This window comes from Lissotriton helveticus, chromosome 1_1, assembly GCF_964261635.1.
Source record: "Lissotriton helveticus chromosome 1_1, aLisHel1.1, whole genome shotgun sequence".
NCBI lineage: Eukaryota > Metazoa > Chordata > Amphibia > Caudata > Salamandridae > Lissotriton > Lissotriton helveticus.
In genome coordinates this window covers 1377248286-1377274687 of record NC_136057.1, presented here as the reverse complement: position 1 = coordinate 1377274687, position 26402 = coordinate 1377248286, and the positions used below count along the sequence as shown (strand labels likewise).

At 48.5% G+C, this 26402-nt stretch overlaps 1 protein-coding gene across 1 annotated transcript in view; it reads left to right on the top strand.

Annotated features, from left to right (window-relative positions):
• The window catches only part of IL2RB (interleukin 2 receptor subunit beta), a 479733-nt gene that overhangs the window by 415828 nt on the left and 37503 nt on the right, over positions 1-26402 (top strand). Inside the window, exon 8 of the mRNA XM_078683907.1 lies at positions 5806-5914. Within this exon, the coding sequence (XP_078540033.1) occupies positions 5806-5914 (109 nt within the window). The remainder of the gene's footprint in view (positions 1-5805; positions 5915-26402) is intronic.

The following is a 26402-nucleotide window of genomic DNA, read 5'->3' as shown; positions in this document are numbered from 1 at the left end:
TCAAGGTTTGTTTTCACACTCATGGGTGATATGAGGGAACTTGGACCAATGCATTAGCACTGAATGTGAAAGACTGAATATTGAAGCCCCACAGAATCCCCCACAGTATATAAATGAGGTGGTGGGAATGCTTTTGGGTTACTAACAGAGAGCAATGGTAATCCAAACAATCGTTCATTAATGATTTACACACTCAAGATCACTAGAAAAGCAATATGTATTTCAACATATTTATTTAAAAAATAAAAAATAAATGAAAAGCCAGGATCAGGTGCACATAATATTGGTAACATCACAGAATATCATAAAAAAAGCAGCTAAGCTTTTCAATAACAATGAAAACAGGGAAAATATTAACATCACAATGTATAGCCCATACACCTTCACTACGCTATATCTAAGCACTAAACAAGTTATAACAGATGAATACATGTTAAGGCTGTGTTTCGACGGTGGTGCGTATTCCTGCACAACAGGGTTTGCTGTCTGTTTAGAATAGCTTTTCAGGTATTTTAAGCACAAGGCCAAGAGCTAGTAGATTATTTCTATGAGATAACACAATCTTGGCACTAGTTTGTGAAGGCAGAATGGAATGCTTCACAGAGGTTTGGGAAGCCTTGCTTGAGGCTTCTTTGGCCGCTTTGGAACCTGGTGTCATGCTAATCTGGTTCTGTGATCTGCATCTGCGACCTGGACGACGTTTCTCTTCTAACTAAGTGGCCAAGTGGCACTCTTTATAGATTGAATCTGATCAAAGATTGGGATTTCTGACATAAATTTAGGAATGTCTGGCATAGATTATGTATGTCATGGTGTGCGTCTCAGATATTTCCTTATGGATATATGTGGTGAAAGGACATACATTCAGACTACACCACTATGGCTATGGATGTTACTTTGAAAAAGGCACCCGTCCCAGACTGATGTCGCACTGGGGGTTTTGTTGATGTTTGTATTTGAATGACTTGACAGTTTCACAGTTCTTGGAAAGATAGGCACAGATGACATCAGCGTCAAAGGCAAACACGGTGATGATTCAGCATAATTTGGGGAAAAAAGGCAGCCTCCATTGTCAAAGATGATAGCCTCCATTACCTAGGATGGATTTGGGGCCAAAGGTAAACAAATGTGACAGGCTAACTAAAATGGAACCTGTCCTGTATGTGCTAAGAATCTAAACCTAAATGAATGAATCATAAAAGTAAGTGATTAATATGAATAAAATTGTAGAATTATGGAGGGAAACAGTCACAGGCGTTTCTGGAATCATTTCTAAGCTAAATAGTCACTAAATTATCACGGAGTGTGTTTTTGATTGATCTTGCTTATCAAACAAATGAATTCTACATTTAAAGAATAAAAATACATGTGAGAAAAGTGCAACTTGATGAGATCGCAATTAATCACTTGTCTTCAAATTGAATTGAAAATAGGTTTCTGCACTGGAAGACATGATCCTTATAAATCCTGTCATGGGATGAAGCTATATATATATCCCATTAATGGCACCAACAACATGTGGTATGCCTCCTAATGCAAAGAAGTCTGCCTTTATGTTGTTCAGTGTAACCACACCAATAGGGAATTGAAAAAAGTCATTCCTGTGACTTCTCATGACATCCAGGAACTATTGTAGCACACAGGAGAAAGTGTCTTGGGACATTCCATTACAATCCCCAACTGTGTACTGGAAAGTGCCAGTTGCAGTGAAATGCAGGACTGCTGTTGTCTTTACAAGTTTTGGTGTAGCCTTGGGATTTTAATTTAGAGGCATCAGTTCTGGGGACAGCTGGTTTGCAAAATCCAATATGGTCTGTCAGTTCAGTATAAATGTCTTCATTTTCTCTGTCTATTGCACGGTGGCAAGGTCTAGAAAGGGAGGGAATACTCTTGCCTGGCATTTTCTTGCTCTGCCAGGGACAAGTTGAAGTGATAGTAGTATTTGTCTTAAGAAAATAAAAATAAAACTCTGAAATATAATACAAAACATAGTTTGTATTGTAATTTACCACAATAACACACATTTCACACACAAGATAGATAGATAGATATAATGACAAAAAACAAAGGTTACAGGGACTTTATAGTTAGGTTTAGATTTTCCACACACCAAACCATAGAAATTTAGCAATTACAGTTACAGTAGTCACAATTAACTATAACTTGTACCCAAAGGTAACTATGACTCGCGCCCCCACCTTGGACAGTTTTCTCATTAATAATTTCACAGCAAATGTTGCACTGGTATTATCAATGATGTCATAGAAGGTGTCATGAGAGATATAATATGTGGGGTACTTTGCAGTGCATGGCAGGGGCATGAGTTATAGTTACTTGAGATAACTGTAATTAAAACAGCTGAATTTCTATGAGTTTGTGTGTGTAAAATCGGAACCTAACTATTACATTCCTGTAACCTTTAGTTTTTCAGTGAATTTGTAAGTTTTTTAATTCAATTTTCTAACCATATCGTCACTGTAACCTTTGGTTTTTTTTCAATGAATGTCAACTTTTTTAATGCTATTTCCTATTTCCTAACTGTAACTTCCCTGTAACTATTGCTTTTTTCAGTGCGTACTAGGGACTTATAAGTGAAACAGTACTTGCCAATTGGATGTATCCAATTCGACATAACTTGGCATAAGGTTAGAACACTAGCACTGAGGTCTGGTTAGCAGGCCTCCGTGCACTCTTAGAGTCGGAAAAAAACAGCAGCCTCAGTCCAAAAATTGGGCATGAACATGCAAAAAGATGCATTTCTTTACAATAGAGGCATGGAATGACAGGGTGATCTTTGCATCCACGTTGGATCGGATTGTGAAATCAGACGCCATCAGGATGGACTAGGGGGGCCAGATGCAGTGAGTTATCTACTGGAGGAAGGTGGTCAGAAAAATAATTAGGTGTGCACATAAACTGGAACTTCTGGCTGGACTTTTTGTGATAAAATGTTGGACAAAGTAAAGGCGAGATGCTGCGTGTGGCTGAAAATGGCCAACATTTCAGCAGTGTCTTACATAAATCGCCCTGGAGGAACCCGATCCAGTCTCCTCCTGGAGATGCCGAAGGACTTCTGCTATTTCTGCTTGGACGGTTAGTTAGCCTTGGCAGCACAATACATTCCAGGTCAACGGATCACTTCGGCTGACTGACACTCGTGCTAATTCCAAAACACCAAAGGATGGAAATTGCACACCATGGTGTTCAAGGTACCCATGATCAAATGGTGTACCTGCCACAGGATTTTTTGTACCAAGGCTGGATCACTAACTACCAAGGTACTGCAGTTGGAAATAGACCAGGAGGAGTCATGACAGATGCTGTCCAACAGGTGTGGTTAGAGGAAGTTAAGCATGCTGTTCAACAGTTTACTACGAACGCGAGGGTGGCAGACAAGACAAGAAGAAAATCGGATTCTAATCATCCCAATTTTGTAATCACAAGTGTGGTTTCCGGTTTTGATGGAACTTTATTTGGATGCCTGGTGAAGGAAAAAGTCCTTCGGTTTATGGAATGGTCGATCTTGGGCATTTCAGAGCAAGCTGGGAGCCTCACTGGAAAGGTTTTGGCAGTTAGCATCGTCAAGCGCTAATGGGGTTTGGATCCTGTGGTGTCTGACCTTGTCCACATACTAAATTTTATTATAACAAACAGTAATGGATAGGCAATTGAACAGGTCAGTGAACACCTGTTGGTCACCTATCTCAGCAGGGCACAGTAACTAGAAAGGATCTTGTATGAGGAACAACCTATGGTATAGAGTTTCCTAAAAGGTCCAAGACTCTCAGTGTCTCTACAACCTAGGTATTCATGTCTCTGGGATGGCCATCAGGTTTCTATGTTCCTTTCACAGCAACCAAATGAACGTTTATCCAGCAAGGAATTATCTGGCAAGTTGGCCATGCTACTTTGTTTGCTTTCTTGAAGAAGAATGTACTCCCCACAGAGTGGCATTCTCAGTGTCTAGGCGCACAAAGACAAATACTTGGGTGATTTATTCCCTAGAAATCAATGACTCACCTAATTTGTGTGTGGTTAAATGCCTTAAATTGCATAAACTCATGACGGAGGAATACAGACCTACAGAGGAGATTCGATTGCTTATTGCGATTACAAAACTGTTCAAGATTGTTTTTTTAACAGCCATTGCTAGGTAGGTTAGGTGGTTGATGCAAGAGGTGGGCACTGACATGTCTAACTTTGATGTGTATTCAGCTAGAAGGGCAATGGCATCCAAAGCTTTTTTTCAGGACCCTGTCCAGAAGATATCATGAATTCAATGCATTTTTATCCTACGGTACTTTCAAACTGTTTTATTTCCAGCCTGTAGATAAGGTGGATCCACTGGTGATCCCAAAGCTTTAAATTAGCATAGTCCTCTCGCCAGTCCTGACATTATGAATATAAAATTTCCTAGCTGGCAGGAAACAATGTTTTCCATTCTTATAAAGACAGGAGGCAAGGATTATCCCACCTGGCAGATATTCTAAACTTATGTTTCCATGGATGACACACCCCGATGAAGTTTATGGAGTACGTATTAATATCTGAATCAATTATTGTAATACTAGATGAATTGCTTCTATATAAGTGTAAAAAGGTTTTAATGTTAAGACATGTAACGAGGACTGTATTTGTAAACATTGCTGTTAAAAAGATCTTATTTTTAACATGTTCCAAATAGAAAAAGGATTGAATTCAAACTACAGGAGAAGAATAACCTTGCAGGAATAAAGCTTAACAGGGGATCATTACATGGGAAATTATGGATGTTTAGCCTACAATTTTCCCTGAGGTTCCTGTGAAATGTAGTATAAGAAGTTGATGTTTGTCTGGTATTTTGTAAAAGCGAAGGAAGGGAAGCGTAATCCTCATCTACGTTTCCTTAATAAAAAAAGAAAACTGTTCATGCTGGCTAGTACATTTTATATTATTCTGCAATTTCTTTCAACAAGCAAAGCAAATTGGCATAGCCCTATGTTTTGTTAATGTATATTAACATCAGAACAAAAAGTGCAGGATTGGAACATGTTGGCCCCAGGCCCTTATAATCATAGTGCCTTCCTCTAATAGGTAAACCCCAAACAGGACATCCCCACCGTATAGTAAGTTCAGGAGGTTATTTTGGTTCATAATCCATCCCTCTACCAAGTACATTGGGTCTTGAAACCCCGAGCCCCCAGTCTTTCATCACCAAAAGGTGGGCTGTAACATAACTGTAGATCTGGGGTTGCTATACCACCTTCGAAGGCAGGTCTGCATGGGGTTATCCAATAACCTTCCTTGCATACTCCTGGCCACTGGATCCCTTGGACCTCAAGCCCTGACTCATACCCCCTATTCAACTGCCCACTTATCCTTGTTGCCCTTCTAACTTGAAGTCCCCAATCCTAATCCCGTCTTTTGGTTCCATCTTCAATTAGCCCTTGGACCATAATACCCAACTTCAGTTTCCTCATTCCACTAACCCAGTGACCCTCAAACCCCTTTACAGCTCCTGGCCCATCATCCTCAGTCCCCATTATCACCCCAACACACTCCATGATCACTAAATCACATGATCACGGGTTTATCCAGGTACCATATTCCCTAGCCCATTACTCCCTCTCTTTTACCCATTCTTATAATTCCAGAACTTTGAGTCCAATTCTCTTGCCATTGGTATCCCGTTTCCAAGCTCTGTGTTATTCTATGCACTCTAAGCCTGAGAAAGAGTATAGTCACCAGAACCATTCCCTCTTCCACCCAGTGGAGCGAGATGCCTCCCATGCCCACACTGACCATATCCGTCTGTCTTTTCTACAGCTCATGCCCAGGTCTTCTCTTTTCCTGTGCTCTGGATCGGGGGCATATGTGTGGCAGGCGCGTTCATTCCTGGGATCCTGCTCATCATTGGTTGTAAGAGGACAAATTGGTAAGTGTGTCCATTCCCTCCCTCTTTCCCACTTTGTTGACACGTTTCTAAAGGCCCACCTGTCTAAGAACACTGGCAGTAGGAAGAAATAATCTTTGTGTTCCCTCCAATCTTTTGGTTATGCAGACAGGGCCTGGTTTATGGGATAAACAGGGGTTTTCAACCAGACCAATAACTATGAAGATGCAATAGCTGGATCTAAGATGTGCCAGGCATGTGACTTACTTTCTCCCAACCCTATCAGTTTTCCATAGACACCAACTTGTTCCCAAAACATCAGTCCACTTCTGTGATGTCCACCTTCTAGCAAATTGGTGCGAGTCTGACAGCTGGCTATGTGGGAAAACACAAAAATATTAAAGGTGAATAAAGGGGTTCCAGAAGGATGGTAAAGGTATTGTAAGTCTCTACACAAAATACACATAAAACAGGAATTCATAGGTGACTGCCATTAACAGACCAAGCATGACCAATGCTGGTATCTCTTCCAGGAGGAAATATTGAGGCATCTGCTATTAATCAAACATACATGAGGGTAGGAGGCCTTGTGGAATTTAGGTAACAAGGACGTGTCAATCTTCTCTTTTTCGATTTTCTCGTCTGTGGCTCGTGGCTTTTCTGCTTAGCTTTCAGTGGGGCGTTGGTCAACAAAATGGGAACCACATGTAATATGGACCACTGGATAAAGTGATGAAGAACTCGGTGTAGAATGAGACAAACATTAATTAGATTTCATTGACTAGCAAGAGATCACAATTATCAGCCAAGGAACCACTTTTCGGAAATTGGTTGATAAGTGCATTGTAGAGGGCACAGAAGATGCCGACCTGCCTGTTTGAAAGGATTGCATTGCTGTCGTGTCTTTCTAACATGGTATATTTAGCCACAGGCTTTTTTGACATTTGGCATGGTTTTCAACAGAAATGAGCCTTCAAAAAAAATTGAACAAACAAATCACTATTGAAGAAAGTGTGAGCAGCAGCTACAAGGGTTTAGTGCAAACACAGTTGAAACCTGCATACCCCGTCCTTATAGTTATTGAGAGATCTTTAAGAATGAGATTAAGCACTCAGCTGTTTATACATTGTTTCAGATTTTTTTCTTTTTTTAAAAAAAAACGTTTTATTGGGTTTTGGCCCGATAACACACCAAGGCTTGGTACAGAGGCTGTAGTAAAATAAAAGAGAATCTCCACAATTTACATTGTAGTGCCACAAAGTGGGCCACACAGGATCACCTCTCTCGAGGCTAAACAGGATGCAATAAAACATTAAGCATCACCCCATAAACTCAGTCAGACGGCCCCAAAGGATTGCATCTCCCCCTCCAAGAGCCACGGTCAGGATGGACATGGCTCTTGATGTAATCCTCTGTGCCTGACCCAATCTTTCCAGACTTAATGATGGTTTTTAGGGCAACCACTTGCCATATATACTGGACATTCCAACTCCATGTAGTAGTTCATACCTATCACCCACCCAGTTATGGGTGGGATCATGGTGTCTTTCCATGCCCTTGCAATGTCATGCTTGGCTATCGGCAGGCTCAACCAGAGCAGCACCCTCTTGTATCTGTCACTCCCTATTTCCTCCGTGATGTGTAGAAGGATCCATTTTGGGTCTCTATGGATTTTCCAACCCAGTACTGTTTCCAAGGTCCTCAATACGCCCTCCCAAAAGTGTGATAAGGCCGGGCAGTGCCAAAATGTGCGCAGCAGGTTCCCCGTGTGCAGCAGGTAACCTCCTGAATCAGTCAGCCCCATTCTGAACAGCTGTGTCCTGGTGAGATATGTGCAATACAGCAGTTTGAGTTAAATCAGGGGGAACTGAGGGGCTATCTCTACCTCCCTAGGGGCAGCCACTGCTTCAGTTCAATCCTCATCCTCCAGTGGCCCCAAGTCCCATGCCCACGCTTCCCTCACCCCAACCATGGGATCTGGCTGATTGTGCCTCAAAATCTGCTAAAGACTGAACAGTTTGTTTACCTTGATGTCGGTGAGCAGGATTTTTGCCTCTAGGGCAGAATATTCAGTAATGACCATGTTATTCAATTTGAGTAGAGGGAGTGCTGCGCCACCGGATGTGACGCGCAGTCACCAGGTCAGCTGGTTGCTGCCTGGAAACTACAAATTGTCATGCCCTGGCCGACGCGCTAGAGGCAGCATTTAGGTACAGTTATGGTTTGAGTGCCTGGTAAAGGGCTCCACTATCTGCCTTACACTCTCTGATGCACACATGCTAAACCCAGCACTTTTTTAAGCTGTGCGATCTTTGTCAGAACAAAGTTACTTGTTTAATCTCTTTTTAAAAGAATGCACGCTTATTTTTAAAAAAATCACTGGCTCGTTGTACTCACTCTGCCAATCAAGGGTCACTCGTAGGGGCGCCTCCACGGTCCACCACAGAAGGTTCCCTTTGAATGGAGGGACTGCTGCGCCACCTGAAGTGACGCGCAGTCACCAGGTCAGCTGGTTGCCGCCTGGAAACTACAAATTGTCATGCCGCGGCCGACGCGCAGCGGACACACTAGAGGCAGCATTTAGGTACAGTTTAGGTTCGAGTGCCTGGTAATGGGCTCCACTCTCTGCCTTTCACTCTCTGATGCATGCACGCTAAATCCAGCACTTTTTAGGTTTCGCCCTGGCGTTGCAACTGCAACTCTCAAGAGTGGGGACTTGGAACCGCCCCTTCTTCCATTGGCTAGCTCCATAAATGGAGGCTAGCCATTGGAAGAGATTGGCCGTCAATCACGTTTTCCAGTGAAAACGCGATTCGGGGGCGTTTCTGGGTCTTTTTTTAAGCCCCGCCCCTTGTTGCCGTGTGTCCCGGGCCACGCTGTGATTGGCTGCAGGCCCGGGACACCCCAGTGACGTAATTTCCCGGGCCGCGCTGTGATTGGCTGCCGGCCCGGGACACCCCTGTGACGTCAGTCAATCACAGCACGGCCCAGGACCTGACTGCTGTCGTGCTCTGTTAACACCCGAACCCGCTATCACCAAAGATAGGCTGCTACAAATTGCGCAAAAAAGTATTATGATAATAAAAGTGCTTCCAAAAAATAGGTTTTATTATTACCCAGACTGTACGAGTGCATTTTTTTAGCTCTGTAAAAAACACTTCAGATGGTTACTCCCTTACAGTACCACTCAAAAATAATAAGTTAGTGTCATGAAGCTTCAAGGGATTCCATTAATAAATCACAGCACCCTTTACGTTTCCAGAACAAACAATTGCGCACATTTAAATTTCTTTCAGGCAGCAGGGACCCTGACAAAAAGGCTCGTTTAGCTGCCTACCCTTCCTCGGCTTCACAGCAAAGGAGTTTTACACTTCAGTTGGAGTTTTCAACCGACTGATGAACCGCCTCCTCCCCGTCGCCGCCAGTCCCCAAGTCAAGGCGCCACTCTATGGTTGCGTATCCCAGAATGCATTGTGAACACAATCACTGGACAAGCAGGGGAGAAAAAAAACTGGTTCGGCCAACAATAGAATTGATGACGATATTTTACGACCAAAAACGCTCAGTTCCGATGGTACCGGCCGATCGGTGGTACAAAGAGCCTGAAGGGAGGGAGGCAGGGCGGGCATTTATCTCCAGATAACGGATACGTAGTGATTGGGGCAACAGGCACTGCAAAAAACAGACAGGCGGGCCCAGGAACTGATTACGCTCGTGGTTGTCCCGATAAATCAATCTCAAGAAATTCCCCGGCACAATCAGAGCACGCACAAGTGCCACGCGTGCGAAAATCAAATGCCAGCCCTTGTAACACGATAATCTCACAGAGGCTCCTGGGCAGATGGTGCTGTACATGTATAGGAGGAGGCATCGGGGTGAAAGGGGACAAGTAAAGTGGAGAAAACAACCACAAGGAGTGCAAGAACAACCTGAGAAAATAAAATTGTAGGAAATATAGAACAAGCATTTACAATGCAACGGTTTCGCCTTTGGAAAAGTTAGAGCTATTTGCAATGTAAATGGCAATGCCATTTATTTATCTGTTTTCAAAACCAACACATAAATACAAATTGTCATTTACAATGCCAATAGCTTAAACTTTTCCAAAGGCGAAACCGTTGCATTGTAAATGCTTGTTTAGCTTTGTGATCGTTTGTCAGAACAAAGTTACTTGTTTAATCTCTTTTTAAAAGAATTCACGCTTATTTTTTAAAAATCACTGGCTTGTTGTACTCACTCTGCCAATCAAGGGTCACACGTAGGGGCGCCTCCCCGCTAAACCACAGAAGGTTCCATTTGAGTGGAGGGAGTGCTGCGCCACCGGAAGTGACGCGCAGTGACCAGGTCAGCTGGTTGCTGCCTGGAAACTACAAATTATCATGCCCTGGCCGACGTGCAGTGGACACGTGCAGCGGGCGCGCCTAAGACAAGCCTGTCCGCGGAAGACCGTCGTCCGGAGCTAGGAACCCTGCTGGTTTCACCACAAGTCGGGTTACTCAACCCGAGTTGTGCACTAAATACTCCAGAGAGGAGCTATTATTTATAAGGGATCATATACTCCCCCCGCCTGGTATAAAGGAACTAATTGTGCACCCACAAATTCCCTTCTATTGTCGAAGGCCCCTTAACGTGTATACACTGTGGATTTCAGAGCATCCCCCCCACCACCCAGTGACCCCCAAACCATATCCCACCCCGTTAAACCTGGCATAATCGGAGCTAGCTGGGACTGCTTCCTAGTCAATGTTCGCTCACTCCCTAAACATGCTATTAATATCTGGGATTTACCCTCCTCTCTCCCAGATATCGGATTCTTAACGGAAACATGGATAAAACCTTCCTCTACCCCAGCCATCGCTATCGCACTACCAGATGGCTACCGTATCCTGAAAGTAGATAGACCACGCAAGTTGGGCTGTGGGATAGCTGTCATTTTTTTAAATTTTTTTTTTAAAGACCTTTATTGTCCAACATACATTGTACACTGCAATTAGCTTACAACCCAGTCGAGCCAGCTGTGATCAATGAACATTACACTAGATGGGATAAATGAACACAGCTTCAAGGCCGACAACCCTGGGGTTCGGCAGCGCATATCAACATGTCACATAACTCTGCAATCATACATTCATTCGGTTTTGCGAAAGTGTCTGGTCTATGGATTTTTCTTATAGGGTCTGTGGATTCAGGGTTGCTACGGTGGGTTGGCACTCATTAACAGCAACCGTGTCGGTCGAGCCCACCATTTCTTTTGTGCGTCGTTGGGAAGGGTATCAGTGTGGGTCAACATTCAGGTGAATACGGAGTTATATGAACGAGTGACGAGATTGCTCAGTGTCTAAGCGTGTTTGGAGCACATGGCCGCTTTGCTCGCCCACCCCGACGAGAAAGACTTCCATTGATCTCAGCGCTCATGCGATGCGCCCAGGCCCTAGCTGCCGCGCCCGAGGGCGTCGTGTAGTATGAAATGCAGAGTTGTGTTCGTATGGGTATGGTCCAAAAGGGGATGAAACCAGAATAATAATAAACCATAAAACAGGAACATGAACTATGTAAGAGGCAGGTGGGGGTAGATAGGGGTAGAGTTTGCCATACAGTTGAAAGGGGGGGGTAGGAGTCTATGTGTCAGTCGCGTCATATGGGGCAAGTAGGCGGGAGACCGGGGGGGGTGGGGGGGGAGAAGTGCAGGCTCTCCGCGCGTCAAGGCTACAGGGGGGGGGTCCTCAAGGGCCTGTCGGGCGTATCATCCCGGTGCAATCCTACGGTGTCCGGGCCTATGTTGCAGCGCTGTGTGCAGCGACGTATGCCTGGGGAGGGGGGCAGGCAATTGCCAATGTGAAACAGCCAGGCATGTGTCATATGGTGGGCATGGCACAATGGTCGGATAGGTGGCGTACGGTGTTCTGTATGTGGCTTGCAGGAACCGGCACCGAGGGGGGGGGGGTTCAACACATAGGTCTTCACGTAATCCCTTGTTCCACACATTTCTGCAGAAAGGAGTGTAGGATATCATCCCAGTGCTGTGCGATAGGAAATTTTCGGAGCCCCGCCGTCTCCTCCCGTTTCAGGACAGAGCTCTCTGCCCGTGCCCAGTTCGTCAGTGACAGGCTCCAGTGTCTGATGTGTGGGGGCGCCGCCGCCTTCCATCGCTTGGTAAGCAGTCTCTTGGCCGTGATGAGCCCGAGATCCCAGTATCTGGTCTGGACTTTGTTCAGTCGCGTACGTTTGTACAATCCTAGTACGCAGGCTTCCCATGTGTGTGGCACCTGCTCCTTGGTGCAATGTCGGAGCATCATGGTCACCCCTTCCCAGTACTGTTGGAGGGCAGGGCAGAGCCAGAGCATGTGGAGGAGGTCCGCACCCAGTAGGGAGCAGCGTCCGCAAGCAGTGTCTGTGACTGAAAAATACTTATTTATCTTGTCCGGGGTGAGATATGCGCGGTGCAATATATAAAGCTGTATGATTTTGAAGCGAGGGTTGCGGGGGATCTTCACCGGGCCAGCCAGGATCATAGCCCACTCTTTGTCCGTCCAGTCCCTCCCTCTGTCAGTCGCCCACTTTTCCCTCAGCTGCACAGTTGCTGGATGTGTGTGTAGGAGGAGTGCTTGCGTCAACCAATGGATGATGTGAGTGCCGTTGCCCATGACATGAAGGTATTGCATGAAGTGGTGTGTTGGTGGTTCACCAGACATGTCTCCCCAAGCGGCAGTCAGCGCGTGTATGAGGGATGCGTGCATCAGGAACTGCCCAGCCGGGAGGGATGTGTCTCTCACGAGATCTGTGAAGGGTATGAGGGCACCATCAGAGTATAGGTCGCCCAATGTGTCTACCCCCGCAGTGGTCCAGCTACCCAACCCTACGGCTGTCAGGGTCCCCGCCGCTGTCGGAGTACCCAACAGCGGCAGTATCGGTGCATATGGTATCGTCGCCCGAGTCAGGCGCAAGCAGCGGAGGAAGCACCTTCGCGCCACCGCGAGCAGCAGTTGTGGCGGTCGGGGAGTCCGTGTCAGCGGATGAAACAACACGTGGACCTGGAATAGGGACCAGATGGTGGCGTCCGTGGCCGTGTCTCCCAGGTTCTTACCACCTAGCCAGCCTGACAGCCACTGCATTTGTGCCGCCAAATAGTATAGCTCCATGTTAGGAACAGCTAGTCCGCCCTCTTCGGTGGGCATGCAGAGTTTCGTCAATGCGACTCGCGGCCGACATTTATTCCAAATCAAGTCGCGCATCAGGACCTCAAGGTCTCGGAACACCCGGGCAGGTACATAAGTCGGTATGTTTGCGAAGTAGTACAATAGCCTCGGTAGGACTATCATTTTTGCTAGGGCTATGCGACTTGGAACATTCAGTGGCAGTGTCTTCCAGAACCCAACCTGTGCGCGGGTAGATGCAACCGCTCTCATCAAGTTTCCTTCCAAGATATCTATGGGATCTCGATAGATGTGTATCCCAACATATCTGAACGTGGTTGGGTACCAGCGCACTCTCTCACCCCCGATGCAGACTTCGCACTCTGGAACGTCCGGATTGAAGGAGTAGGCCCCCGATTTAGCCCAGTTTACCCGCAACCCCGACATTTCCTCGAAGGCGCCGAAAATGGCAGTTAGGGACGCCGGGACGTTGCTCAGGTCATTGACGTACAAGAGAAGGTCATCAGCATATAGTGACACCACATGCAGTCCGTCCACCATCGGTATGCCCCAATCTATTCCCTGTGATTGAAGTTTCGCAGCCAGGGGTTCCACTGCTAAGGAGAACAGTAGGGGTGACAGTGGGCAACCCTGCCTGGTGCCTCTCCGTACAGAAATGGGGTCGGAGAGTAACGCTCCAGTACGGACTCGGACCGTGGGTCTGCGGTATAAGAGTCCAACCATAGTTTGATAGTCGTCCCCCAGCTCGAATTTGCCCATGACCGCTTGTAAGTAGGGCCATTCCACTGAATCGAACGCCTTCTCAAAGTCTAGCACTAGGCACCCTGCTCGTGGCCACCGTCTCGTGGCGTATTCCTGCAAGCAGAACAGTCGGCGGATGTTGTGAGACGTATGTCTTGTTGGTACGAACCCATTTTGGTCCTGATGCACCAGCGCTGGAACCATAGGGGCCAGTCTACGAGCAAGTGCGGAGGCAAGAATTTTGTAGTCAGTGTTGAGGAGTGCAAGGGGGCGGTAGGAACCCATCTGTGTGCCATCCCTGCCAGGTTTGAGTAAGGAGATGAGGGTTTGCTTCATTAAGCGTTGGGGGCAAGGCGAAGTCATCTATAGCCGCGGAGTACATCTTTGCCAGGTGTGGGATCAGGATATCCGAGGCGGCTTTATAGAACTCGGCCGGCAAGCCATCCGGTCCTGGAGACTTGCCATTCGAGAGATTAAAGATGGTGTCACGGAGTTCCTCGGAGTCCAAAGGTGCTCCAAGGTCATCCTGCTGTGTCGCCGTTAGGGCAGGCAACTGTACGTCAGAGAGGTACTCCGTGATAGCAGCCAGTGGGACACGCAATCGGGAGTGATATAGCCCCGTGTAATGACCCGTGAACGCCTCGTGTATTTGGCGTTGGGAGTAGAGTAATCCGCCGTCTCCAGCCTGTATGGTCGAAATTGGGGCAGAGCGATCCTCCCGCTCAATCAGCCAGGTCAACAGTTTGCCTGGTCTGTCACCCTGTCTGTGGACCCGGGCGGAGTGTGCTGCGAAGTTGACATTTCGCAAACGGTCTAGTAGGCGGTCGTGTTTCGCCTTAGCTCCTGTCAGTCGGGCGGTCGCATCCCCCCCCACAGTGCGCTCAAGGTCTAGTAATTCAGTTTCTAGTCGCGTCAGGTCCTGTTCAATTTGGCGTCTCATGTGTCCCTGTGTACCCAAGCAGAGCCCCCGGGTCACCACCTTGAAAGCATCCCATTCGGTTTGGGGAGAGGACGCTGTGCCAGCATTGAGATCAAAGTATTGAGCCGTTTGTGTAAGTAGGGAGTCGCGGAAGGTCGCGTCAAGTAAGAGGTCTGGTTGGAGGCGCCAGGTGGGAATGGGAGGATGCGGATCGTCCCAGGCGATGACCAGTGTGTGAGGGTTGTGATCTGAGTGTGTGCGGCCCATATATTGTGTGTCTTGGACCAATGGAAGGAGTTCGGAGGAGATCATGTATCTATCTAAGTGTACGTGCAGTGCGTGCGCACCCGACCAGTAGGAATATGTGCGCGTTGCGGGGTTGCGTGTCCGCCATGCGTCGTGTAGGTTCCATTGCTGGGCCCAATTGAGGAGGGCTTTCGTGGTGACGTGCGTCTGCGCACTGGCTGGGGGTGCGGTAGACCTGTCTAAGTGTACATCTAGGACACAATTGTAGTCGCCTCCAAGGATCCATGGGAGCCCATGCCAGGGCGCCAGCGCCGTGGAAAGGCTCTCAAGGAAGCCGCCCTGCTCAGTGTTAGGGGAGTATAAGGAGGTAAGTACCACAGGGTGTCCATCGAGTCCGCCCCGGGCCATTACATACCGACCCTCCGCGTCTATCTGAGTGTCTATGACCGCCCAAGGAGTACCCGGCCGTATCCATATGAGTGCCCCACGAGCATAGGAGGAGTACTCCGTGGCATAGAGCTGTCCGCGCCACCGCCGGCGCAGTGCGTGTACCTCAGTCTTGTTTAGGTGTGTTTCCTGTAATAGTACTACATGAAATTTGTGGCGACGTAAATATGAGTAGATTTGGTAACGTCGCGACGGTGTGTGCATTCCCCTCACATTCCACGTGCAAATCCTTATCTCATCCATATCTACAATCTTGGTAAGAGACACTCTCCTCGCCCACCATCCGCCGTCCAGGTGCTCGCCCCCACAAAAACTCCCAGTCCCCCTCCCCCGCCCACTTCAGACACAGGCTTCGACATAGTTATAAAGGGTATAGGCATTTCTCTGAGGTGGAGGGCTGGAAAGTAAACAAGGTATGCGAACAGTGCTAAACAGCAGTAAATACCAAAAGGTCGGCAACGTAACATGTCGCCGTCCAAACTCGCCAAGAGGGCAAAAGAACAGTATTCAAGTCTAGGGGGTAACTAGAGCTAGGCACAGTTTTGGCAGATCTCCAGTTGCTAATCAAGAGAAGGTGGTCAGCGGCCCTTCCCCGGACCATAAGTCACTCCCATCATGTAGTCAAAAGCGGTGTTCAAGTGGGTAGTGTCATCTCTGGTAGTGTGGCCCTAAGGTTAACCTTGCATGTATAGTGGAGAGAGGCAAATCCCATTCCCCAAGTTCCCGAAGTAGGAATGTGTCCAGGCAATTTGGTCGGATGACAAAGGCTGAGAGAAGCGGGGGAAACCCTGCAGTTGGTCCCACCCCTTTTATCACCTTCACAGCGTCTATACATCTGGGTGAGTACTCACTGCGTCAAGGCCTCTCATTCTGCCTCCAGGGCGGCGAGGGACATCCCCGGCAGCGGTCCCCAGCCGCAGCATCTCAGCTACTGTCCGGCCTCTGGTCCCGTCCCCGCCGCCCTGGTAACATCCAATGGTTGTGTCCGCGTTACTTCAATGGGGCATGTCAGCCGTTTGCGGCGTAATGTCTGGTAGCTCCACCGACAGTTGGGAGTCCGGGATCCCGTATATAGCCTCATCGTCGCTAGGAACCAACTGTGGGCTCGTGGCTTGAACATTGTCCGAGGTTGGTGAAGCGCTTAGTTGGGAGACCCTCCGGAGTGCATCTCGTTGCTCCTGGATTACTTGGTCCAGCGGTGGGGAGTGGCGTGCTGCGCCCTCCGGACGGCCAGTCCTGTGGTCTCTGTTTCGGCGTCGACGTCGTGGCCCACGGCTCCGGGGTCTTGTCTCAGGGTTCTGTGTTTGCCTGGGTGTTGTGTCCGTTCCGCTGTCCAGCCAGTCGCTCACTTCCACAGGAGTATTAAAGAAGTAGGTCGTGCCCCGTGCCACTACCCTCAGTTTTGCAGGGAAGAGTAGGGAGTACTTGAGGCCGGCCTCTCGTAGGCGTCGTTTCACCTCCAGGAAATCGTGCCTCTGCCGTTGCACCTGAATGGTGTAGTCTGGGAAGAACATCACGGTAGTATTGTCAATGCGGATGTCCCCGAGTCGTCTGGTTTCCCTCAGTATAGTGTCCCTGTCTCTGTAGTTCAGGACTCTGAAGAGTAGCGGCCTCGGGTTGGAGCCGGTGGTGTGAGGTCTCGGGAGTACACGATGTGCCCGCTCCACCACAAAATGGGGCGAGAGCGGGTCTTCCGGCAGAAGATCTCTCAGCCAGTCCTCCACTCGCTGAGTTGGTCGGTTGCCTTCCCATTTCTCCGGAACCCCAACGAGTCTGATGTTATTGCGTCTCGCTCTCCCTTCCGCGTCCTCAGCGCGGTCCTCTAGGAACTTCACCCTGTTCAGGAGGTCTTGTACCTGTTTATCCGTTTGTGTGACCGCGGGGCCAAGGTACTTCACTGTTCCCTCCAGCGTCTTGGCCCGGTCCGCCAGCTTCTTGTGGTCATCTCTTAGGTGGGTGAGGTCTATGGCAACACCGTCGATCTTGGATTCCAGTGATGTTCTGGTCAGTTGGAGCGACTGTTCCATGCGTTCCATGGCGGCAAGCACGTTGTCCAACCGTGTGGTCACTTGATCGGTTGCCATCTTGTGCAGCGACTTGTCGGATTTTCCCTTCAGCGGGGCCCCTCCGGTTCCAGTGCGGGTTCTCACCCCTCCGGACATGTGCAAGGTGACGCGGCCAACAGCGCAATCCAGTGGAGCCAGGGGACGAGTCGATCGATGCCACTCAGGTCCTGCAGTGTCCGTGATGCGCAGGGAGTCGTCACCTGCGCCCGCCGTCGCGTGGCAGAGTAGCTGGCCCCTTGTGTGTCTCCTGCGCTGGTGGCGGGCGTGCGTAGTGGTGTGTCGTGACAGGTCGCCAACCACAGTTTCAGGCGCTCTGCGGTCTCAGCAGCCAACCGATCTCTCAGTCGGGAATGGTCACACAGGCGCAAGGGCCTTAGTCTATCTTTGGACAGGTGGGGTGGTCAACAGTTCGCAGCCGTTGCATAGTGCCAAGTGTCTCCGGGAAGGGATGCAATCGTGCCTCAGTGTCACCTCGGGAGTGCGCAGCTCCGCCTCCACTCCGTGGCCGCAATGTCTGCACTGTGCTGCCCCCGGCCTCCGCGGGGGTTGGGCCTCTACTGTGGGCACCGGTTGCCAGCCGCCACCGCGTCCCACGGGTCAGTCGGTCTCGAGGCGGCCCAAGGGGGGAGTGAGGCCTCAGCTCCTAGATCCAGAAGATGATTCGCCTTATTTAATGCGCTTCGCAATGGGTATGGGATGTCGGCTGGGTCGCAGCGCTGTCAGCGCGCAGGCTAAGTCGTCGTGCGCGGTCCTCCGTGGACGACTGTCCCCCTCAACTCTGCCGCCTCCGCCAGAAGGTGTCTCGGCGGGGGGGGGGGGGCGCAGTTCTCCCGCGATGTCTTGTGTGCGGGCCCTCTCACCTCGGCCCCCGGTCCCCCCTGCGAGCGCCGGCCGCGCCCCCTCGGTTGCACGAGTGGATGGTCTGGCAGCCGCAACCCAGGCAAAGCACCGTCAGCCGCGTGGCACCGTCATGCTGATCATTTTCGGGTCGGGCCCTCCCGCGACTTTTCTGTGACCGTGGGTGAGAAGCAGCGATCAGCCAGCCCAGATGGCCCCCAGGTCCCGGTCCCGGTGTGTGGCGGTCAGGTCGCGGGCCTCGCGACGGGGCCCAGGCGGTAGGCCCGTGCCGCGGACTTCCGCAGCCGCCCTCGCTGACCGGGTGGTCTTAGGCCCCTCTGGATCGCGTCGCTCCTAGGTGTGCGAGCAGACAGCCCGACAGCCAGGTCCGGGCCGCCGCCAGCACAGTGTGTTCGGCCCTCCGGCCAAGACTCCGCAGCTCCCAGAGTAATTGTACTCGATCCCGCTGTGGCGGGGGGGGGAAGGGGGGGAACGCAGGGGCCAGTATGTCAAGGCGGCTCTCAAGTCCTCGCCCCGATGTGTGTGAGAGCGGCCGTGGCCGGGCCGCAGGCCGTGTGATGCGGCCTAGACGAAAGGCCCGAGCCGCGGCCTCTCGCAACTGTTCCCGCCGACCGCATGGCGGCCAGCCCCGCCGGGAGGTCCCAAGAGAGTCCGGTGTCGCAGTGATGGGTCTCCAATGTAAAAATCGGCCAGGATGTCGGGGACAGATACCGGTTGGTCCGCCTGCAGTTTCGGGCGGCTCCGAGGAGAAATTCCGGAGAATCGGCCCGGGGAAGGGGAAGCTCGGCTCGGAGCTCTACCCGGGTGCGACTTTCACCATTGCGTGCCTAGCCACGCCCCGTGGGATAGCTGTCATATACAAAGATCCGATAAAAGCCACAATACTAGACCAACACAGCAGCGATAAAATTTAAATTCTGATATTTCAGAATAGATCTCCACTCACAGATGAGCAGGTAAGGAGCCCTAGTTTATCGTCCTCCAGGACCTCTCTCCGATTCCATTTCTCATCTCCTAAATATGATTGCTCTTCACGTGATATTTTCCAATAAATTCCTTCTCCTGGGTGACTTCAACGTCCATAGTGAGAACCCTAAGGACCCAGAGGCCGCTATCCTTCTGACCGAGCTGTCAACACTAGGTCTTCCTAAAACCAATGACGCACCCACGCACATTGCAGGCCACACATTGGACCTGGTTCTCTCCAACTCACCAGACACAGTATATAAATCAATTAACCTTTGACGTGGTCAGACCACTCTATAATCGAATTTTACCTTGTAGGCCCTCCTGAATCCGTAGTTAAGAAAATCCCAGTAACACGTACCTACAGACAGTGGCACAAACTTACACCCACTCTATTTCACCATACATTCATTCCCTCCCTACAGTCTGCCTCGGACACGGTGGATAAATGCTTGATGGTCTTTCAGGACACAGTTAAATCCACCATAGACGCTCTGATCCCCTGAAAAAAACTTCTGCGGTTTCCAAACGTGCCCAGACCCCCTGGTATTCCTCAGATCTTCGATCAGAAAAAACCCATGTAAAAAGATTGAGCATCAATAACGCCGAACTAAGGATCCCCTTGACAAAGGAAAGTATAAACCTGCCTTAGAATCATATCACAAAACATAAAAATTGCCCGGAAAAACGACATAGCCAACCAACTAGAACAAACGGATAACACCCCTAAAACCCTCTTTCAAGTACTCAACACCCCCGTCAATCCTAAAGCCTGCAGCCCGGAAGAAGAGCCAACCCAGTCACTATGCGATAACATAGCCGACCACTTCTCACACAAAACTGATGACATCTACAATAAGATAACTGCCTCCAACACAAATACTTGCCATAACTTGATTGCTGAACCCACTCCAGCCTCATCTAGCTCCCTTACCTTAAAAGAATTCCCTCTGCTCACCATCCATGACACAGAATGCTTACTAAAATCGGTCAAATCCTGCTCCCCCAAAGACCTAATACCAGCAAAAATTTCCAAAAACCTTGCAGCTGAACTGGCAGCACCTCTTTGCTCCATTCTTAACAGCTTACTCAAAGAAGGTAAGGTTCCCTCAGAATGGAAAACCGCCCAGATTATGCCTATCAGGAAAAACACCAAAATGTCCCCATACGTAATATTCAACTACCAACCCATTTCACTCCTCCCCCTTCATAGCAAACTGTTGGTTAAAACACATTAATACACATTTATCCGCATTCATTGAATCCTCCAACTGTCTCGATCACTCACAGTCAGGTTTCCGCCCCAGGTATAGCATAGAATCAGCCCTGGTTAATGTAATAGATGACATTCGAATGCAGGTGGACGCTGGCCGAGCAGTAATTCTTATACTGCTCGACCTGTCCGCCGCATTCGACACCATCTCACACCAGATTCTGCTGGAAAGACTGCAAACTATAGGCCTTCAGGATATAGCACTAGACTGGATGAGGGACTTTCTTAACCCCTTCTATGCTGATGACGGCCCCCGTCCGTCATGCATCACGGTGGGCATGTGCTGATGACGGCTGGGGGCCATCATGATACCGCCCACTCTTCAAAACGGCCGAACAGGCGCAGAATCGCAGTCGCGCCCAAGGGGTTAAAGGAAGAACCCAAACAGTGAATCTCGGACCCTTCAAATCCAAGACCACCCCAGTAATCAAGGGCGTACCACAGGGCTCCTGACTCAGCCCCTCTCTATTCAATGTATACGTCGCCCCACTCGCAGCACTCCTAAGGAACATCGGCTTTACCCCCATCTTCTCCGCAGATGACACTCAACGCCTCCTTTCCTTTGATAAAGACACCCCCAACATCAAAAACATATTCTCAGAAGGCATGAAAACCATAACATCATGGATGAGCAACAACTTCCTGCAGTTAAACGCAGGAAAAACAGAAATAATGCTCTTCAAAGACGCAGTTACCAGCTGGTCACCTTGCTGGGGGCCAGAGGAACTAGGCTTGGCACCATCCCCGAAGTCAGTGGTCAAAAACCTGGGGGTCTCAATAGACAGCAAACTTAGTCTTGACAAGCACATAGTTCCAACCAAACGAGCATGCTTTCATGCACTCAGCCTGCTCCGCAAGGTCTTTCACTTCCTTCCCGCCTCCACAAACAAAACCCTGGTACCCACTCTAGTACTTAGCCGTCTGGATTTTAGCAATGCTTTGCTGATGTCTGCCTAGGAATCCTCCCTGAACAGTCTACAGGTGTTCCAGAACACAGCAGCCCGCCTGGTAACCAGTGCACCCTACCGAGCCCCCTCACTTCCTCTGCTACACAAACTTCACTGGTTACCCATACACAAAGGAATCCAATTCAAAATCTGCTGTATGGTGTTCAAAGGCCTAAACCAAATGGGTCCAACATATCTGTCAGACAAACTGATCAGACACACGCCATTACGTACCCTTCGCTCAAAAGGGAAGGGCCTTCTTACCGTCCCACGCATAAACCAAACCAGATTGGGAGGCAAATCGTTCTCCTACTTAGCCCCCCAACTCTGGAACCAACTAGCTCCAGACATTTGCCTTTGCACTAACTATCTGAGCTTTAGGAAAAAAATCAAAACCTCACTTTTCTAACACTTAAGTGCATCACCTCTATATGTCCACAGCGCAGAGATACCCCATCAGGGGTGATTCAAGCGCTCTACAAATGAAATAAATAAATAAATACATTCTGCACGTATGGAGTCGGTGCATGTTGGATCTGGAGGAAGTGGAAAAACTGGGTGCTGTGCATGGGGTGCTCCGTCTGCAGCTCCTGAAAGGACTTAAGAGACCCATTACGCAGCACGTCTTCCAGGGTCGATATACTGATAGTGTCCCACTGGACAAATCTGTGGAGTTCCGCGACCTGTGAGAGCCTTGTCCCCTTCCACAGGACATCTCCACCGTATAGTAAGGGCAGGAGGTTATTTTGGTTCATAACCCATCCCTCTACCACGTACATCGGGTGTTGAAACCCCCCGAGCCCCCAGTCTTTCATCACTAAAAGGTGGGCTGTAACATGACTGTAGATCTGGGGTTGCTATACCACTTTCGAAGGCAGGTCTACAGCACTTCTCAGGAGCAATCTGGGGGACCCCTCCTCCCCACAAAAGATCTCTTATCAGAGCATTGGCTCTAGTGAAGAAGCCACGCCCAATTGGGAAGGGGTGATTCTGGAGCTTGTAGAAAAGCTGCATAAGGGAAAGCATTTTAAAAAAGGATGAGCGTCCCAGTGAGGACAGCCGGAGGAAGGACCAGCATTTCACGTCTTTCGCCAGACCCACCATTTGAGATTGGAGGCTGGCCTTGTAGGCCCTGTTTTCTGTAACAAGTAACTCCAGGTATTTGAATCCTGAGAAGAGCAGCTGTAACTCTGGTGCCCATGGCATAGCCATCAGGCACTGTGCAATTGGGTAAATGGACAATTTGGTGCAGTTCATGCGGGGACCTGAGAAAGTCCTAAATATTTGGAAAATATGGAGGGCCCGAGGGCCGTCAAGGCATTGTCAATCAATCAATCCGGATTTCTAAAGCGTGGCTTATCACCCGATAGGGTATCCAGGTTCCTGATCCATCTGATCATCCAGAAACAGTAAGACTTTGTCTGCACAAAGGGATATTCTATCTCTGACTGTCAGAGACCATTGGAAGCTACAAAACAGAGTGTCCACCTTCACACAGGTAGCCAAGGGCTCAATTGCTAAAGCAGAGGGGAAAGGGGGCATCCCTGACGGGTGCCCCTTTCTATATTGAACCAGTTCAACACAGCCCGCCGACTTGTACCCTCGCATGGTGGCCCATATTCACCAAAAAGAACACCTTCTGAAAGTTCACCTGTAGCAGAGCTTGATGACTGGATAAAATGGCGCTCATCTCCATGGTGTTTATCTTTCTTTTGTTGTGTATCGTGGCCTGTTGGGACATGAACCCTGACTGATCAGGCTGGACGAGGTGACTGATCACACCAGTTTGTCAATTAGCTAACACCTTGGTCCACACCTTGACTTCCGTACTTAGCAGGGATATTGTTCTGAACTCCTCGCAGTGGGCTGCATGGACGCCCGGCTTTGGGATCACTACTATATCTGCTTCCTTAAGGTCTCTGGGCAGCTCGCCCCTCGTCAGTGCTTCGCTAAAGTTCTGCAGCAGAAGCTTACCTGCCTAATGCCATATAAGTCTCCAAAACTCCGCAGAGAAGCCGTTGCGCCCCAGTGTCCTCCCCGCCTGAAGCTGCATGATAGCTATCCTCAACTCCTTGCAGGTTACGTCTGCCTCCAAGGAGTCACAGTCCACCATGGACAGGCCAAGTCATCAGCAGGATTGCCACAAACTGGGGCAGGTTTGCCCGAGGGTCCACTGGGTCAGAACTTTAAAACCGCTGGTAATACTCAGAGAAGGCTTGTGCTATGGCCTCGCTGCCCGGGATGTGTGAGATGTCCTAGGACTCAATATAGGCTATAGGAGCATCGGAGGTGCCGAGGGTACACAGCCAGTGCAGCGTGTTGCTTGCCTTGTGTCCCCATTGATAAATGCAGTTTCACGAAACCCTCCATGCCTTACAGGCTTCCTGCATGAGTTCCTGATGTAGCGGTGTGTGCATGTGTATGGAGTTACACAGGACTGAGGCCTCCCCCGTAGCTATATAACGTTGTCCAAGCTCAAGTACCGTCACCATTTGCTGGGCTCGACCCCGTTGCCCTTTATTATAGCTGATAGTTTCAACATGTAGGGTAACCTTGTGGGCATCCCAGAAAACACCTGGAAAGTCCACTGACCCACAGCTTTCTTTCAGAAATTGATGACTCATATGTCGGCAGGCCTCGCGGAACTCATTGTTATGGAGGCTCCAGCAGCTCAGGCACCACCTCCCGCAGACCATCTTGGCCCCCAGTCAAGGTCCAGTGGTCCAGAACCTAATACTTAATACACTGATTTAATCAGTACATATTACACCATTTAAGTATTCATTGGCGTTCCTCACAGATACGCTCCAAACCATAAATGAGCTAAGTTACTCAGAAACAATCAATATCACTACAACACAAGTATCAAAGCAAAAGAGAGAACAATGTATTAATTTATTGTCTCTATCACATGGTTGATATTTCACAAAGTTTTCAATACTATTAAAATGACAAAGAGGTTGCCCAAAAGAGCGTGCACACAGTAAGTGATTAAATAAGTGTGCAGTGAATCAAGAGGAAAAGGAAATTCATAGAGAATAAACAAAAAATATATTCACAGATTTTATATTGTAATTACGGTCTTCCAAATTTCCGTATCCATACAACCTGGCCCATAAAACAATTGATAACAACTAGTATCTAAATCAAATAAATGCAAACAATCATATTAATGCGTGCACTTATTCATAAATAACAGAGATGGGTCCAAGGTAGAATTAGTATCGTCGACGTTTCGATTCGACTTAAGGTCATTCGGCGACGCGAAAAAACAGCGGACACCGTTTGACTCGGTTATCACAACAGAACGTTTCCTGATCACGATGGGACATGAGAAAAGTTAAATGAGGCTATCGGTTACACGCTTCCTGATCGCGATGGGACAGGAGCTATTTTAAATGAGACTACCGGCTTAAAGAACTCCCACATTGAGCGAGGTCGAGAAAGGATTGAAGTAATTTCGGAAACGGCTAATTGAAATATGTGTCAGCATTTCCTGATGCAGGATTGAATCCAAAAGGTCAATTTATTTGACTGATCTGGAGGCATATGTACTACAGCCTCACACGTTTGGGGTTATCTTCCACCCTTGGTTGCCCTTTATGGTTTGTCCTGATGAAGACTCGCATGGTCCAGGTTTAATTCACCGGATGACCTTAAGTCGAGTCGAAACGTCGACGATACTAATTCTACCTTGGACCCATCTCTGTTATTTATGAATAAGTGCATGCATTAATATGATTGCTTGCATTAATTTGATTTAGATACTAGTTGTTATCAATTGTTTTATGGGCCAGGTTGTATGGATACGGAAAGTTGGAAGACCGTAATTACAATATAAAATCTGTGAATATATTTTTTGTTTATTCTCTATGAATTTCCTTTTCCTCTTGATTCACTGCACACTTCTTTAATCACTTACTTTTGTGCACGCTCTTTTGGGCAACCTCTTTGTCATTTTAATAGTATTGAATACTTTGTGAAATATCAACCATGTGATAGAGACAATAAATTAATACATTGTTCTCTCTTTTGTTTTGATATTTGTGTTGTAGTGATATTGTTTGTTTCTGAGTAACTTAGCTCATTTATGGTTTGGAGCGTATCTGTGAGGAACGCCAATGAATACTTAAATGGTGTAATATGTACTGATTAAATCAGTGTATTAAGTATTAGGTTCTGGACCATTGTTTATCCTTATCGCATTATACCCAGGTCCGTATCCTTTTGGGTTACCCCCCTTTTCATTAATATTTACCCAGTCAAGGTCCAGCAGTATCGGCAAGTGGTCCCACTGTCCCCTCACCAATATTTGGACATTGAGTACTCAGTGACTGTCCCGCCTGAAGAGGATAAAGTAGTCAAGACAGAATAAGGATATATGCACTCCATGTAAAAGGAATAGCAATGTTCCTCTGGGTGGTGTGCCCACCACACGTCAATAATGGACGTTATGTAGGAAAGTGGAGAGGAGTGTCTGCCGACCCCACCATGTCCAAGGCGAAAGAGCGATCTAGGCCAGGGTCACTAACACCATTGAGGTCCCCTGCAAAATCCTCAAAGCTACTGGGAGTTCCATAAGGAGGTGGCTCAGTATCCCCACAAACTCAAAGGAGAGGGGTGGGGGAGCATAGACAGAAACAAGGGAATTTAGGAATGCCTGAATGGTGCTGGTCGCCACCACAAAGCATCCCAGGATATCAGGCCACACCTAGGACACCAAGAGAGGAATACATCGACGGACCAAGATGGCAAGCCCCAGTGAAACTCAAAGTGGAACACCTACGAATATCCCCTTAGAGCCAGGAAGGAGCAATGATTGCCCATGAGGTGGGTCTACTTGAGTCGGTCAGTCAGTAATAACTTAATTTCGGTCAATTTGACCTTAAAAGTACAGATAAAATTACATACAA